Genomic DNA, 16,494 nt, shown 5'->3' on the forward strand with positions numbered 1-16,494 from the left:
GAACTGATCATTCTATGGCCATTACATCGTGCAGTCAAGGTTTTGTCATAGTTTAATTTTTGGTTTTGTTATATCCTGTTTTATTTTGAAGTTTTGTCCTCAGGTGACATGTTTTGCTTTCCATTTCCTCCCTCTGTCAGTCTGTCCGCCCTCGTCGTCCCCTCTGTCTCTGTCAGTTCGTCTGTCCTGTTTGTCCTGCGTCTCCTGTTCCCGTCTGTATCCCTGCATCAGTCCTGTTCCTCGTGTTCGCAGCTCTTCATCTGTTTCTACTCGATTGAGTTTTTGCCGTTTTTGGATTACGGCTTTCTTCATTAAAGCTCACTTTTACTGCCTCTTTGTATCTTGCGATTGGGTCCTTTTTTAAACCGTATCACATTTACTGTTTCATAAAAATAAAAAACTTGCCTATTACCAGTGTAAAAGGGCTCTTTGTAGCAATTTACATGAATGAATAACTTCTTTTTATTGGCCGTATGTGAGCGGATGTAACATAACATGAAAATAACACCTTGCCCTTCTCGGTCGTCTATACAAGCCCGTGGATGATTGAAGTTATTCAGTGCTGCTGAATCGGTCAAAAGGATGTGACTGTATGCACGTTCTCCAGTGCCTCGTCTCAGTGCCAGATTTATGTTATAAACAACTTTATGTAAATTCAAAATTGAAGCATATAGAAAAGGTAACAGTCCAACATGTAGACGGTCTATTGCATAAGCTGTCATACTGTAGTGGACGAAGTCTAGCAGCGACGGTGACCTGATGAAATGCAGCGTTACGTTGAATAAACTTGTGGATTATGTATGAGCACAACTCAACAGACTATATATAAAGACCTCAGACATTTTAATGCAGAATTTCTACATAATAGCTTTTTTTTTATCTCTCTTCTGTCATCCTTTGAATGCACATTTTTTTCTCCACCAACAAGGAATAGGAGAAGAAATGCGCTCACACATGCTCACATCACATTCTCCACATATGCTTTGTTCTGTGCTTACAAAATAGATGTGGTGGCTGCTCGGATTTCCATCAGAGACACGATTAAGCTTCATTTCCTCCTCTGCTGGCTGCGGCTCGGCTCTGTTGAAGGAGGGCAGCAGCACAAAACAACCTGGTGGAACAGATGGTGGCGGGTTTGGACCTCACTGGATCAGTAAATACCTGCTGAACAGCAGCCTCAGTCTGATGACATTTCCAACATGCACTGCCCTGCTCTGAGACTTTTTTTATTTTGGATGAGTGGCATATTTCAGAAGCGCTGTGTCATGATGAGAATCCGCCCACGTCCACTGAAATGTCCCACGTGTTAAAAGAAGTAAAACAGGTTCCTATTGTCTAAATAAAGCAAGGTTAACTTTTAGTTTATCATTACGGCTAGACAACTTGTTCCATCAGCATATTTGTATTGTGCTAATCGACCAGATGTGGTGACAAAAAGCAGAAGATATCAGCGCGACATCCCCACCGCACTGTTCAACAGACTGTAGACGGTGGCCTACAGCTGTATGGAGCGTTTTGACGTGACATTGCTGAATGCAGACGATTATTCCCTGCTGAGTGGCAAACACAACGCAGTCAGCATCTGCCTTTGTGCATCCGCAAACTTGTTAAGAGTCGTTGTTCAATGGGCTGCACAAACAAGATCCAGAAAAGAATTCAGCCAGAAGATTTTTAAAGAAAGATGAAGGCTGAAGAGAAGAGAGGCAACATGAAAGGACACTCGACTAACCACATACGTGCTTATCTGAATGAAACATGAAATAAAATCAAAAATATTTTACAAATGTGTTCAAAGACGACCACCATGTGCTTTGAAGTCCCTGAGATTGTGATCAGGCTGATGAATCCTGCGAGGCACAGAGGCTTCTTCAGGGAATTGTGTTTTATTCTGGGTGTGAAGATACATACAAGAAATCAACATCAATATCTCGAGTGCTGTTTATTTATGATGCATCTGAGTTTTAGTTCGGTTGAGATCTGCCTTTGTGATATTGAGCCTCTGCATTCGTTCTGTAAAACCATTTATACAGATTTTTCCTTTCAAAGCGATTTTTTTTCGTCTTTGTTTTGCTTTTCACCACAAATTGCTGCTTTTTCCATCCAGAGAAGTCACCTGTTGGTTAGTTTAGCCACTCAGTCTTGATGAGGGCGGTTGTTTGACACAATAAAGTGACATTAATGCTCACCCTGTGTTTACTCATTGACCACAGTGCCATTAAATGTTTGCAATAAATGACATCTGCCCTTCAAGTTTTGGAAATATGATCTAAAACTGTCATATTGGGGAACTGATTTAGTTTGGCAGTGACAGGAAAGTCCATCCAATGATATCTGACACCAGGAGTTCAGGTTTTAAAGGGACAGTTCACCCCAAAATCCATATTTTTCCTCTTACCTGTTGTGCATGTGCCAAGTTTTGAAGATACTGGCTGTAGAGATGACTCGTGGTGATACAAGAAAATATTTCATGAAACTGGTCACAACAAGGTCTGTGGATTGTCTATAGTAACCAGGCCATGGTATCTGGAAAGAGATGTTACTGTTTCTTAAATATATATTTTGCTGCTTTGAGGACCACAAGTCGAGCGCCTTCTATTTCCATTTTATTGGTGTGAAGACGGACATTTCAGCAGTCGATATCTCCAAAACTCAGCAACTCACACCAGAGTAATCTAGATGGATACACAACAGCACAACAGGTAAGAGAAAATATGTATATGATTTTGGGGTGAACTCTCCCTTTAACCTTAAATGTTACACTTATTTCCTTTTTGTATCGTGTGTGTGTGTATCCTTACGATTTATTTTGTTTTCCTCTTCATGCTGTAAACCACTTTGAATCAACTGTGTGTGTAAATAATATATAAATAAAGTTGAGTTGAGTTTATGATAATCTGAAGGGAGAATTCATGTCAATTTATCTTCATAAGACTTTATAAGTCTTCCAGCGATTAAAAATGATTCAGGAGGTGGTTTGTACGTCAGTTAATTAGATTTGGATTTTTAAAAAAAATAATGAAAAATTAATAAAAACAACTTGATTGAAATTCCCTTTGAGTGCACAAAAAACACTATTAATGAAAATAAAATAAAGGCGAGATATCTACTATTTCCATTTTCTCCTACTTTTCCTTTGCTCCACTATATTCTGAAATATGTAATTTTGCAAAATTTGTACTTTTACTGTTAGTACTTTAAGTAGATTGTGATGCTATCAGGCTACTTTTGTACCTTTACTTCAATAAAAATTGAAATGCATGATTTTTACTTGGAACAGAGTAAAAGAGTAACTTTCACTAAGGGACTGAGTGCCGTAAAAAAGTACTCAAAAGTCCTACTTGAGTAAAAGTACAGATGCCGTGTGAAAATATTACTTTGGCAAAAGTGAAAGTCACCCATACTACTAGTACTTGAGAAAGTCTTGAAGTATCTGATATTGAATGTACTTAAGTATCAAAAGTATAGATTTTTTGGCAATAAACATACTTAAGTATTAAAAAATGGAAGTTTAAGTAAGTTATACATATATTTACATGTATATACTGTATACTATGGGTTGACCAATTTTTCAAATAAGCTGCTTTGGCTCTGATACAGCATGTAATCTGCATAGTAACAAGTGACTAAAGTCAGATTAAAAGAGTAAAAAGTACATTTGCCTCCAAAGTGTAGAGAGTGGTACAAATGTAAAGTAGCAGAAAATGGAAATAGACTCCTTAATTTATGTACAAATACCTTGAAGTTGTAGCCTACTGATGTACAGTATTTGAGAAAAGTCCCCCCTATCAATAGTACTAGTAATAGAGAAAAAGTAGTGAAGTATCTTATGTATCAAAATAACAAGTTAAGTAAGTTATACATACTACTCTGGCTGTGATGCAGCATGTAATCTGCAAAGTAACTAAAGTTATCAAATAAAATGTAGTTGAGTACAAAGTAAAGTGTGGAGAGGAAGTTTAAAGTAGCATAGAACGAAAATACTCAAGTAATACCTCAAATTATACCTCAGTACAGAACTTTTGGTGGTAGCGATACTTTTACCACTTCTGTCTTTTTCAAATGAACTCTTAATGTATTTCCCCAGGGTGGATTTATTACCTATGCAGATGGTTATCACCCTAGAAAACAGCGTTGGTCTTATTTCCGAGGTGCATGTGAAGGCAGCACAAGCCGCCGGTTGGTCACAGAACTTTTCCTGGAGGCTCAGCTCGGTTCTGATATTTGTGTATTTCATTGTGTCCTCTGCTGGCTGACTGGGTTCATTTAAAGAGATCTGCTTCAGGACATTAAAGTCTTGTGCTGGCTGAACCTCCTCCTCCTCCTCCGCCGCCGCCGCCGCCTCACCCCCGCTCAGGCGGAAGCGCAGTGGTTCGCTCCCCCTAGCGGCAGAGCTGACCCGCCGCGCAGGCAGCGTCACAGCGCCGGCGTCCGTCCCCCCAGTCACAGTGAAAGTTGTCTCCGCTTGGGAAAGCGGGGCTTCGGGACTCGCTAGTTGCCACCGCCGCTGCTTCACACGCGTCCTCCCGGAGACATGAGGCGGAAGGAGAAGAGGCTGCTGCAGGTCGCCGGGCTGCTCATCGCGGCTCTTCTGTTCCTCCCCAACGTCGGGCTGTGGTCTTTGTACCGGGACCGAGTGTTCGACAACTCGCCCGACACAGTGGACGGTCCGGGCGGCATCCCCCTCATACAGGTAAGGGGTTCGGCTACGTGGTGGCCGGGGAGGTCTGCGCCGCCTTCACGGGGCTGCCTCGCTGTGTATTCACGGGGACTGTACCCGCCAGAAAAGCCGTGAAATGTGAGTTTGTTCGCCGCAGTGGAGGCTGAGATTCGCCCGAGGCGCCGCGTTGATCTCAGCCTCAGCCGTTACTCCCCGACACGTCAACCTTTACATTCCCATACTGTGAGCGTGCGTGATGTGGTGGTGTTTTATTTTTATTACAAAATGGACCTCTCGCAGCTCGGTGTCAGCCCGGCAGGTCATGAGCTACGAAGCGGAGCAGGGTGACAGACGAGCCACGTAGCTGAGCGGAGCTGGGCGTCGCAGTAAAGTTACAATAACACGGAGTTCAGGAAGTTGTGTCTGCAGTGAGGAGCGGGCGGTGGTGCGTTCACAGGTCAGGACGTCAGCGCGGAGTTAGAGGCGCAACATGGGGTCTGTTTTTATCGTGATGCGTTCATGTGGTCGTTGTGTCACAGTGTTTGTAGACCCGAGGCCCTATTTTTTTAAAAAGCCCTTATGTAGCTATGTTTACTTACTTATGTAGCTATGTTTTGACTGTTAGGGCCGGGGGTTGAGAAAAGAAATGAGAGGAGGAGGATGTTTAGTTTTCTTTTCATGATGCACTTCAAGTATAAAGTCGAAATACAAGTTCGTAAATAAAGTCTAAATGTCAAGAATAAAGTCAACTCTCCATCACTCCCATCAATTCCAGTTAGGGGAGTGACTAAGTTATGCGAGCTGGCCTAGCCTACAGTCTCTGCCATCACTGCATCCTAATGGCACGCTTCATTGATATGTATATCATATCAATATCGTTAAGTTATTACCAGCCTAACGTAGTTCAGGTCAACAACCAGCCACTAAAGCATGTTGTCTCAAAAATTCGACTTTAACCTCGACATTACGACTTCATTCACGACGTGCATATTGATACTCTTCCGTATATGTTTTATAGCTTTTATGATTATTTAGTTTGTACAATGTCAGCGAACAGGAAGTGTCCTTTATTAAAGGAAGGAGGCTCCATGGGGCAAACCAGAAGGGGCGTAAATTATCTTATCCACATTCAAGTTAGCCAGATGCTAAAAAGCACAACATGAAGATCAGGGTCAAGTTTTGAAACCGTGAAGTTCTTGCGCCACTGAGCAGCTTTTATAGAAATGAGTGGGGCTCCGACTCCAACACTGTATCCTGGTTTTAATGTAATGTCCTTAGGAAAGTCAGATGCACCTCACCAACCCCAACCTCAGAATCCAAGATGGCTACTCCGCTTATCAACAGCTGTAGATATATTGTTTATTAGCACTTCTGTCTTATTTGTGTCTCATTAAATCAGTTGTACACACAGAACTGTCCAACTTCTATCGGTGGACGTGTTGCTTCATTGTTTTTATGCGCAAAGTACAATGAAATGGTATCGCTAATAATGGTTAACATGGCTACAACTGGTATTCCAACGTATTGTACTGGATCGTGGTCAACTTGGGTTTGTTGTCACTACCAGCTCCGACTTCCAACTTCCGAGGTTAATGGTCGTCATAAAGCCAGTCTCCAGCTACTTCCGGTTTTTACGAGAATGCTGCAACGCTGTTTTGCCGTGAAGCTCCAGAAATGTTTTGTGAGCTCTGAAACTTTACCTGACTTTCCATAGATAAAGACTGAATTTTCATATTTGGGTGAACTTTTTGTTGAAGTTCTCAGAGACCATGATGACTCTTCAAATTGCTTATTTTGTTCAACCAACAATACGAAATCCAACAATATTCAAATTGCTACAACAGAAGCAAATCCTCACATTTTAGATGCTGGAAACCACTTGTTGATTGATGAATTGATCATAAACTAAGTGTTTCTTTCCAATTAATTTGATGATACAAGTTGTTGTGTTTAGGAAAAGACAACCTTCTGCAGACTGGTGCAGTTCAGTTGATGCCAAAGTTTTACTGGTAAAATTGATAAAAGCAAATATGTTTAGCTACACTTGAGCTATCAGAAATCCTTAAATACTCCTCCAACCTGGCAACCTGGATAAAAAAGTATACTGCAACACATACAGTAAACTAGATTTCTAAAAATTAGGATTTTATTCCTTCGATTTAAGCGAAATAGCAGCCCAAGCATTTAATCTCTTTGCTCATCTTGTAGGACACATCTGATATTACAAAGTTTTACATTTACCCCTTCTTTGATACATTCTTACGCGACAATGCATTTTGTCCTTGTGTCATACAGTGTCATGAAGTCGCAGCATGTGAAAGGAGTTGTACTTCAAATAGTCTGAACAGTAAACTGAACATATTTGTAGCAGGGTCTCAAAGTATTTTTGAACAACTTCATTATCTCGGAGTGTCAAAGGTTTGACTTTTTAATGAAAGCAAGACCTTGTGATTGAATCATCATTGCAGAAGTCTGTAAAGTAAAAAAAAAATAAAGAAGCTGAATAAGTGAGAGGCACAAACTGGAGTGAGGTGAAGAATTCAAAAAACCTCACTCAGAAGGACGGCGTTTGGCAGACAATAGTGGCTCCTCTAATTCAAATGAGGCAAATCTGCTGAATGGAGGCTTTCACTGTTGGTATGTGTGTGTGTGTGCATGTGTGCCGGTGTGAGTTTTGGGTGGTGGTGGTGGAGTTTGTCCAAATCCACCAAACCTGCTTGACTGGACTGATTGTAGAAAAGGAACCAAGCGAAGGGAGAGTTCAGTTTTGATGCTTTAGCCGGAGCTTGTGTTAGAAAAGACCATTGTTTATCCTGTAAATGTCCACAGTGATATCTTCATTTTATCAGCAGCTACAGATCATTTGCATCCTGAATTGTGGGATTGTTTTAAACAGCTTATTCTGCACCGATCTTCCCCAACGATTACTTTTCTCTGCCCAAGTTTGGTTGTGATATCTAAAATGAGAAGAAGTGTTATGAACGGGATTAAAGGACATCTCCGAGGCCGGGAAAAGCTTGTTACATATTAGCAAACTGTGTGATAACAGCTGTCAACCTTCAAGACCGTTTGATAAGAGACAGATGGGCTGATTTGAAAAACAAGGCCAGTTTCTCCGTTAACGCAGGAGCCTTTAAAGGGAGAGTTCAACCAAAAAACAGGAATTCAAACTAGTTTGATTTCCTGTTTTTGGTTGAACTCTCCCAAACAGGATGTGTCCTGTTTCCAAACAATCAAGCAAACATACAGTTGAGGATGAGCTAATACAGCTAACGGAGCTAGTAGAGCTAATGTTGCTAACAGCTAATTACATAGCAGGACTGATAGAGTTGAAGTCTAGCAGACCATGAGGAATTAAACAGTGCACTGCAGTTTAATGTGACAAAACAACAGATGTACTGTAAATAAATGAGTTACTTCAGCTGAGTACAGTTCAGAGGCAAAAGTACTGATTGCTGATACATTTAACCAGCAGCTATAGATGATAATAAAAAAGTAAAGAAGCAACATTTTGATTTTGGGACTTGAGGTGATAGAAGGCCTTTTTGACGTTTCCCTTGAAGATTAATTATCTTGATAGTCTTTATTTTGGCACATTGTATCTCACTGATATCATACGTACCTTCTCTCTGACAACTGTTGTCTTCTACTTCTACAACTGTTGTAGTAACGCCAAGGCCACAGGTGTAGTACAGCTCTGATCTAAGCACCAGATAAAAGTGTCTTCCTCTGAGGCGTCCCCCGTTCGCACCGTGCTAACACGACTGTATCGAAATCCAGCAGCTACGAGCAGTGAAAGCTGTAATCATGTGCTCATGCATACGCTGCCTGAATGAGTATTTCATACCGCTCTAGCAAACAGGAGCCGCCTCACAGCTTCCCCACCATGACAGTGACAGAGAGGTAATTTGCACATTTCCCATCTGTTATTAAGGACGTCTGTTGAAGCTAAAGGTGGCTCGGCTTCCACCTGCCTGCTCCACCAGCTCAGGTTAATTGGAGGGTAGAGACGAGGAGAGCAGTGGGTAGAATTAAAACGAGGCTGCGTAGTCTGACCTGCTGCCTGCTGTGCTGCCCGGCTAACTGTCGCCTGACGAGTGTCTTGAATTTTTTTGATCAACTAGTGTACAATCTCCCTGCGTTACACCTCCATTGAGGGCGATGTATGCTGTTGTTTCAGTGCAACCAGGATGTTGCGATGTCATTCGGCACCATGTTGATCTGATAGGCTAGATAACTGACGACAAGCTTCCTCCACACGTGGCTCACCTACTGTCGTGAATTAGGCGTGAAAAATACCAAAACACAAGTTGTTGGGTGACTTTATGAAACATACAGGCAATGCAGGGAGTCAAGACAAACTGGGAGCACACAACTAAAGCAACACTATGTAGGCCGACTTTTCTGGAAAAGATATTCAGTCTTATTCTCAGGTCGTCAAACACCAACGCTTTGGGTTGGTGGCTCGGGTCCACCCGCTATAGATACACTGCCACTCTGTGGAGAACACTGAATAATAGCACTTGGCAACACTGTGGTAACACTTAAAGGACTCTAGATCTTGGCAGGCCATGGAAGCTGTTTTCTCAAGATGTCTCTTGAACTTATTTGGCACTGTTGCTGTGTTTGACAATTTTTTCCTGGTGATGAGGTATTGCGGTGTGGGACAGTTTGCTCCCCGGTCCATTTAAACCCTGTTTTAAGGTGTGTTTGGACTGAGATGTTTCAGGATGTCTGTTCAGCGCTCGGTTTCTGTGAAAAAGTCCATCCTGGAAACTGTGTTGCCTTACTATGGCAACCATTCTTCACCCAGGCTCAAGTCACCCACTTTGGGAACCACTACTTCACCCAAACATGGAGGAAATTCAGATAAATAGTAAACCCAACCCAGCCTGAACTGTTGGAGGTGGGTTAGACTAAACAAAGAGAGCCATGCAGAAAATATAGATTTGGGCCAAACTGCCGGTGGATTTTCCCTCTCACTAACTGGATGTAATCAGCTCTGATAAAAGTCCAGAAGATAAAGTGCGCTCTTGAAAGGAAAGTTGGCTGAGATTCACGGCCCTGTCACAGAGCAGCGAGCATCACACAGCCTTCTGTGCACTGGAGGCTACAGTTATGAGCCACACACTGTAGGCCGGATTACTGTTCATTCATCACTGCAGGACCTTGTGCTTTTTCGCCTCTGACACATGTACAGTACAACCCCTGACTCACACACACACACACACACTTACACAGACTGACTTTAAAGCCAGTAGAAGGTCAGTCAGCGACGGTCTGGTCTTATTAATGAGCAGAGCTCAGAGTAAACAAGGACATCTATGTAGAACATCTCCGGACAAGGAAAAATCCCGGCAGAAAAATAGCATAAGAAGGTTTTTCAATTTGTGTTTTCTGCCTCAGAGGTCACAGATTGTTGAAGCTTACCAGGCACAATTATTTATTATTATTAAGAACAAACTGGTTTTCTGAGTAAACAGCCCCAGTGCTTCAGTCTGATTTTGAATTCCCTGGATGTCTTGCTTCTGATGTATTCCTACCCCACAGTCACGATGCAAATCAGATATTTGTCTGACCCTTCTGCCCTCCAGGGCTCCCACGGGCCTTAAGACACATTGAAAGTCTGACATTTGTCCTTTTTGAGGAAAATAAACAAACCCTCGATGCTTTATTCATTCACGTTAACTGTTCAAGACCTTTTGAAGAACACATGTGCTGTACCTGTGTGCTGAGACGAGATTGGGACCAGAGGAAATCATTTAATGGAATATATTTAGCTCTGCAGCCTCCATGGTTAGAATAAGAATAGCTAATATTTTCATGGGAAAACACTTGGAGGAAAAAATCTGGAAGTCTTCCTGCGTTTATTGACAAAAATGTTGGTGTTTGTTAGCAGCGTCTCCACAAATGATGTTCCAAATCAGTGAATGAACGGCTTCTTCTTAGAGAGTTTACTCGGCAATGAAATTTTTATAAGACAGAGCCGACGCGTCTCTCATCACTACAACTAAAGTCTAGGAACTGGGCCAAACTCGACATATAAAGTCATCTAAATGTCCCAGATTCTGATGCCTCGGCACAGTCGTCTGTAAGACCCGGTCCCCTTCTTTGCCTCGGTGCTCCGGCGGTGTCGAGCTGTTTGACCCGCAGCGCCCTGTCTGTTCTCTCTCTGTTGCTATTCTGATAAACATTAAAGTTGAATAAGAGTTTAGCCCGTGGTCCTGTGAAAAATCTCTCCTTTCTGCTCTATTGACATCATGTGGGAGAGAGGGAATGATGTTTCATGCCAATAGCAGGCAATGATTTCAGAGACGCTCGGGATCCTCCAGGCTGCACCTACGGGAAAGCACGAATCAAAAGTGCACAAGAAACAAAATTGAAATTGAATGGATTTAGGCTGCCCTCGCAAAAAACGGCTCACGCGGATTGCACCACACATGCAGAAGGATTTGAAGAAAAAAAAAGCGAGCCCTCCTCGAGGCACATTTTCGGAATTGGGAGTAATTTCAGGCTGCAGTGATTTTCCTGCAAACAGGCGAGGAGACGCCGGCTCTCTGCAATTAAGGAAATCACATCAACTCTATGAATCCTGTGAGGTTAAGAGCAATTAGAGAGGCTGTGAGTGGGATTAAGACAATTTAACATGGTTTATGATAACACTTGTGAGAGTTCATTAGACTTGATTATACTGTGCATTGTTGCATTTTACGCCATCGTAAAAAAAACATGTATCGCTGCAAGGCTGACCCCTCAGTGTCTGTTTGTCAGGGTGTGAAACAACACAGAGGTCATGAACCTGTAGATGGACGTGATGTTGACACGTTACACTGCAGATGCTGGACTGTGGCTTAATAAAGAAGCGGATATGAAGTCAGTGTCTCCTGGTCGGTAGCACTTGAATATAAGTTGATCGGTCAGTTAGTTGACGCACGTTGATCCTCATCATGCGATATGATTCATGATTATTGGGTCATGTGAGGGCATCTCTGCAGCACTTCAGTGCCTCATTATAACTCTGTTCTGTCACACGTTTTATCTTTATTAAAACATTGTAGCTTCTGCGACTTGGAGATTGCATTTGATTTATTGCAGTTAATTAGTGCATTTTAATAACTGAAGCAGCATTTCAGTCATTTTTGAAGAGAAGTTCCAAACATTTCCTCAAACAATAGGATGGTTAACTGAATATTTTTGTGTTTTCAACCAACAAGACACGACGATCTGGCAAAAAAATAACATCCGATTTGTTTAATCCCAATGACGAGACATGATCTAAATTGCCGGAAATGTCCTGATGACTTGATGTCTTAATTTGCACTGTTATAACCCAACATTGCACACAAGCTCCTCTTCAGCCGTGTTACTAGCTGTAACTCACGTTGCACTGTTTACTGCACGTCACCCAAGAAAGAGCCATGTGAAGTCGTTTTTCCAGTCAGCATAGCCTTTTAGCTCACTGCATCACTCTGTTGGCTAGTCAATGAAGTTATGAGACATTTGGAAACACAAGTTCAGGGGCATTAAATAGTGCTATCTTTATGATTTGCCTGAAAAGCAGATTGTGGACACCTTCAGTATCAATCAGGACTTAAAATAATCTGATCACCAGCCCTATTCGAAGAGCTTAGCTTGTTCTACGCCAGTGTAAATGAGCATGTAAGTATTTTCAGGAACTCATGAAAAACGATGAATTTATTAATCCATTCCGATTATCATCATGTGCATTATGTTCCCTCCCAGCTGAGGTTGAGATGAACAAACTTAATGTCGTGCTAAATATCAGCATGTTTCTGACAGCTACATGTTGTGATCACATCCCAACAAGTATCATTTTTCATTGCTCTACTGCAGAGTGACGTTTTCAGAGAAACGTTGACTGAAGTTAGGCAGGAATTAACTGGTGTTGAAAGGAGATTTGGTCACAGTCAGATTATTCACAGAGACAATAAATCACACAGCTGCAGGATTTTGTGATCAGGAGACAAGCTGTTAGCGTCGCTACCTGATGCAGTGTCGCTGAGGCTGTGGGGCTAGCTCTGCTGCTAGACTGGGAAATGAGATTTTACCTTTAATGTGTTAAGCCTCTGGAAACGAGGGAGACTGAGGGATGAAAGTCATTTGCAAAGACAAGTGCAGTTCCTCGCTGCAGACTTAAGTCGTTGCACTTTATCACTCAGTGCCGAGAGAGAGGGAGGGGATGAAACACCTCGGGAGAAAAAGGCAGAGTGAGTGGGTAAAAGAGGTGTTTGTTCACAGCCTGACTTTGTTGGAGAGTGTTTCCTCCCCAGGTTCCTCACACAAGGCAGACGTTGACTCGCTGCTGGCTGCGGCACCGACTGAGCGCGTGCAGAAGCTGCTCTGTATGCCTGTCAGGGATCTGCTGCCCCAGATCAGCGCGAGGAGCCAAATGAGGGACAGGTGCAGCAGACAGCCTGTGGATACGGAGCGAGGAGTCAGCCTTTTAATTACAGCCACGTGGGCTATGGAGCTGCTTTTTTTCATGTTCAGATGATTACACTAATCCCTGGATGCCAATTTAAGGGCAGCTCTGTGCTGAGCCTCACACTGAAGAAGTTGCACTCTAATGTTTCATGTTAATATATTTAGGTTTTTTTTTGAGTGGACCTGTATTTTAACTTAAACCTGCTCCACACTCGCACTGACCCGAGGTCAGATGATAATATTTCTGGGCTCCTGACCAAATCTGAAACGTGCAGTTTTTAACACTATAATGACCCAAAGTGTTGGTGTTTGACAACCTGGAGGACTCATCGATCAGCTGTCTTTCTGCAGAGTTGCCTTCTTCACCTTTATGGTACTCACCACAGAAACACTGTGTGTGTCCTGGACAGCTGACTGTCATACAGAGGGGGATAAAGGCAAACATTAACAGACCGTGTCTCCTGGAAGGCCTTTCCCTGAAAAGTAGGGATCGGCTGATTATCACCTGGATGATTATCGGGGTTGATATTCAGCTTTTTCCCCTGTTATTGATGATTATTCTGTCAGATTGTAGACAAATAAACTGATTTAAAAATGTGCTCTGGCTCTGATGCAGCATCCTCTCACACATTGTCCCGCCCCCAACAATGTCTGATTGGTAACATGTCACAGTTAATAACCTATAAACACTGAATAATCTGAATCTACAAAGTAACTTGTAATTAAATGTATCAGACAAATGTGGTGGAGAGGAAGTATTAAGTAGCAGAAAATGGAAAATCTCAAGTAAAGTGACTCAAATTTGTACTCAAACAGTTCTTGAGTAAATTGTGACACTATTTTCTTTTTTACTGCAAATTAATATCGGTCCCAATTACCGGTTATCAGTCTCCTTGATTTCAAATAATCGGTATCGGCCCTGAAAAAGTCGTATTGGTCGACTTCTAATGAAAAGTGACAAATAGTTCTGGGTGGTGGACAAAAAAAGTTGATTAGGATAAGAGTGGTGAGGGCGGTGCAGCACCCTGAAACTCTACAGCCTGTACACGCTAGAGTTATCTTTCAAGTTAAAAACAAAAGAAAAGGAATAAAATAAATATCTAAGTGAGATGAACGGGAGAATATTGTGAAAACTTTCTACGCCATCACTCAGAGACTAAAGGCTCAGAGCTGAACATCTGGCAGTCGCTCGCTCACCATCTTGGACAGTGATGGAGCTAAAGGTGCAGTAACTTAGTAAGGTGGAGTTTTATTATATATGTGCACATGGTCGCCATGTTAGATTGCACGTCCCTGTAGCAGCCAGGTTGAAACGGTCCAGTTTGGGTTTGAACAGGACGCTTGCTCCCCAAATGAAAGTACAGCTGAACTGTGTCACACAGGTTGTTGAACTTCTTCTCTGTATCTCGTGCTCTTATTGTAGATTTTTTATTTGTGAGGTTTGCGGTCTGAACACTGACTTCGACCCTTGTCCTCCTCATTATCGGCCACTGGTAATCTCGATGAAGTTGGAGTTAAAGTTCACCTGCTGGTATCATTACCGCCGCTCCTCAGATGAATTCCTGAACTGTAAAATGTTCACAATTAACTGGAACCATCGGGAACATGTTATTAACGTGTTGGCTGATAAATGGACCTCAGCTCTCCTTCACTTCAACTCGTCTTTGCTGCGTTCACATGCCGGCTGGGAAAATGTGTTTTTTGCTCATCTTTGCTGAAAAACTCTGTGCTGTGTACTTGACCGCAGCTACTGACCTGTGATGAGTTTATCTTTCTGAGGGGAAAAACACACAGTGCGCTTTCACCGGAGAGAATATTCAGTTTTCCTCCAGCAGCACACTTTGATGTGAGGAGTTTCTGTAGCTCGTACTGTTGGAGTCAGTGGCATTTAAAGGCAGTCTGCTGTTGGCTTTGTGCACATTAGATAATAGCCGTGAGTGTGAGTGTGTGTGCCCAGAAGACAAAGCACTATCTTCCCCATATGCTCGGCTGTACAGCAGTACAGATTAGGTGATAAAGGAAAAAAAAAACGGCAGTCATGACACACTCATGACAGTTAAATCAGTCGAGCATCATGGGAAGAAGGAGCAGTGTCCATAACAGATGAACCGTTTAACCCGAGGCAGTTTTCTGCTTCTGTATGTTCTGTTCACTCAGCTGTGTCTGTTAACCTCTGAACACTGTGCTGTGTTCACATGCTCTTCAGTAATGTGGTTATTCTCCTCTTTGAGCAGTCGCCCGAATCAGAAATGTCAGTTTGTATCTCCCGTTGGAGGTTCAAGGATTAAGAATAGCTCAACGAAAACAGCTGGAGAGACACGACATGGCCCCTGATAGCCATTGTATGGTTTATTAATGCCCTTTCTTTTTTGTTTTTTTTATTAAATCAGAATGAAATAGTGCATGAAAATCTTCCTGATATTCAGCTATGATCCTTTTGCCAATAACTAATAATCCTTTAAGTCGTTTATTTGGTGAAAATACTCCATCTGTGCAGGTTTATAAGCCATCACGCCGGTGATATCTGTAGTTTGAGGCATTATGTTTTTTTCTGATTGTCCGTCCATCCTGTTCTTGTGACCACAATATCTCAAGAACGCCTGGAGAGAACTTTGTCCAATTTGGCACAAACATCCACTTGGAGTTAAGGATGAACTGATCCAATTTAGTTATCAGATGTCAAAACGTCAAGGTCACACTGATCTCACAGCGTCCCAGTCTAGTGAACACCGTGTCTCTAGAAGGTCTTGAAGGAATTTCTTCAAATGTGGGACCGATGTCCACTAAGACTCAAGGATGAACTTACCAGAAGAAATCTAAAAGGCAGTAGTTTTATTTTTTATTACTTGTCAGTCAGACTGAGCAAGTTGAAGACGCAGCTTTGTTTCTGTTGGTTTATTTAAAAAGAAAACATCAGTAGACCGGTAACAGCTGCAGCAACAATTGAGGAGGTAGAGAGGTTCAACTTCATGCACACGTCTTAATGTTAAGTGTAATTAATAAAGTGCTTTGCTACGTTAACATAGGGCTGAGCTATATGATAATAGATTGTTTGGAGTTTGGGTTGGTAAACTAGCTAGTAAACTAGCAACAGGAGAAAATGGCTGCCCGATAGGAATAAATTGGTAGTCGGTGTGTGATTATTGGGTGAGAACAGCTTTATATGTTTATCTAACGCCCAGCAACACAGAAGCAGTGACTGTGTAAGACCACTTAAAGCAAAGGTATGAATTTCAGGTCTCGAGGCATTAGACTGGCAGCATTAAAAGTGTGAATGACGCTGTATCATAAACAGCACAGCTGAGAAGATCCTGCTAATAAACCTGCTGATATATGGCCGGGTGTTGTAACAGGTGTTGTGCTGTAAATGCTTATAGTGCTGTCTGATTTCC

General features: G+C 42.2%; 1 protein-coding gene across 1 annotated transcript in view; it reads left to right on the forward strand.

Annotated features, from left to right (window-relative positions):
- The first annotated feature begins 4,038 nt into the window (after positions 1 to 4,038).
- LOC311268908 (polypeptide N-acetylgalactosaminyltransferase 10-like) overlaps positions 4,039 to 16,494 on the forward strand; it is an 86,582-nt gene continuing 74,126 nt past the window's right edge. Inside the window, exon 1 of the mRNA XM_084372856.1 lies at positions 4,039 to 4,690. Coding sequence (XP_084228982.1) covers positions 4,532 to 4,690 — 159 coding nt within the window. The 5' untranslated portion in view covers positions 4,039 to 4,531. The remainder of the gene's footprint in view (positions 4,691 to 16,494) is intronic.

Source organism: Pagrus pagrus, assembly GCF_965226575.1.
Source record: "Pagrus pagrus genome assembly, chromosome: 14".
Lineage (NCBI taxonomy): Eukaryota > Metazoa > Chordata > Actinopteri > Spariformes > Sparidae > Pagrus > Pagrus pagrus.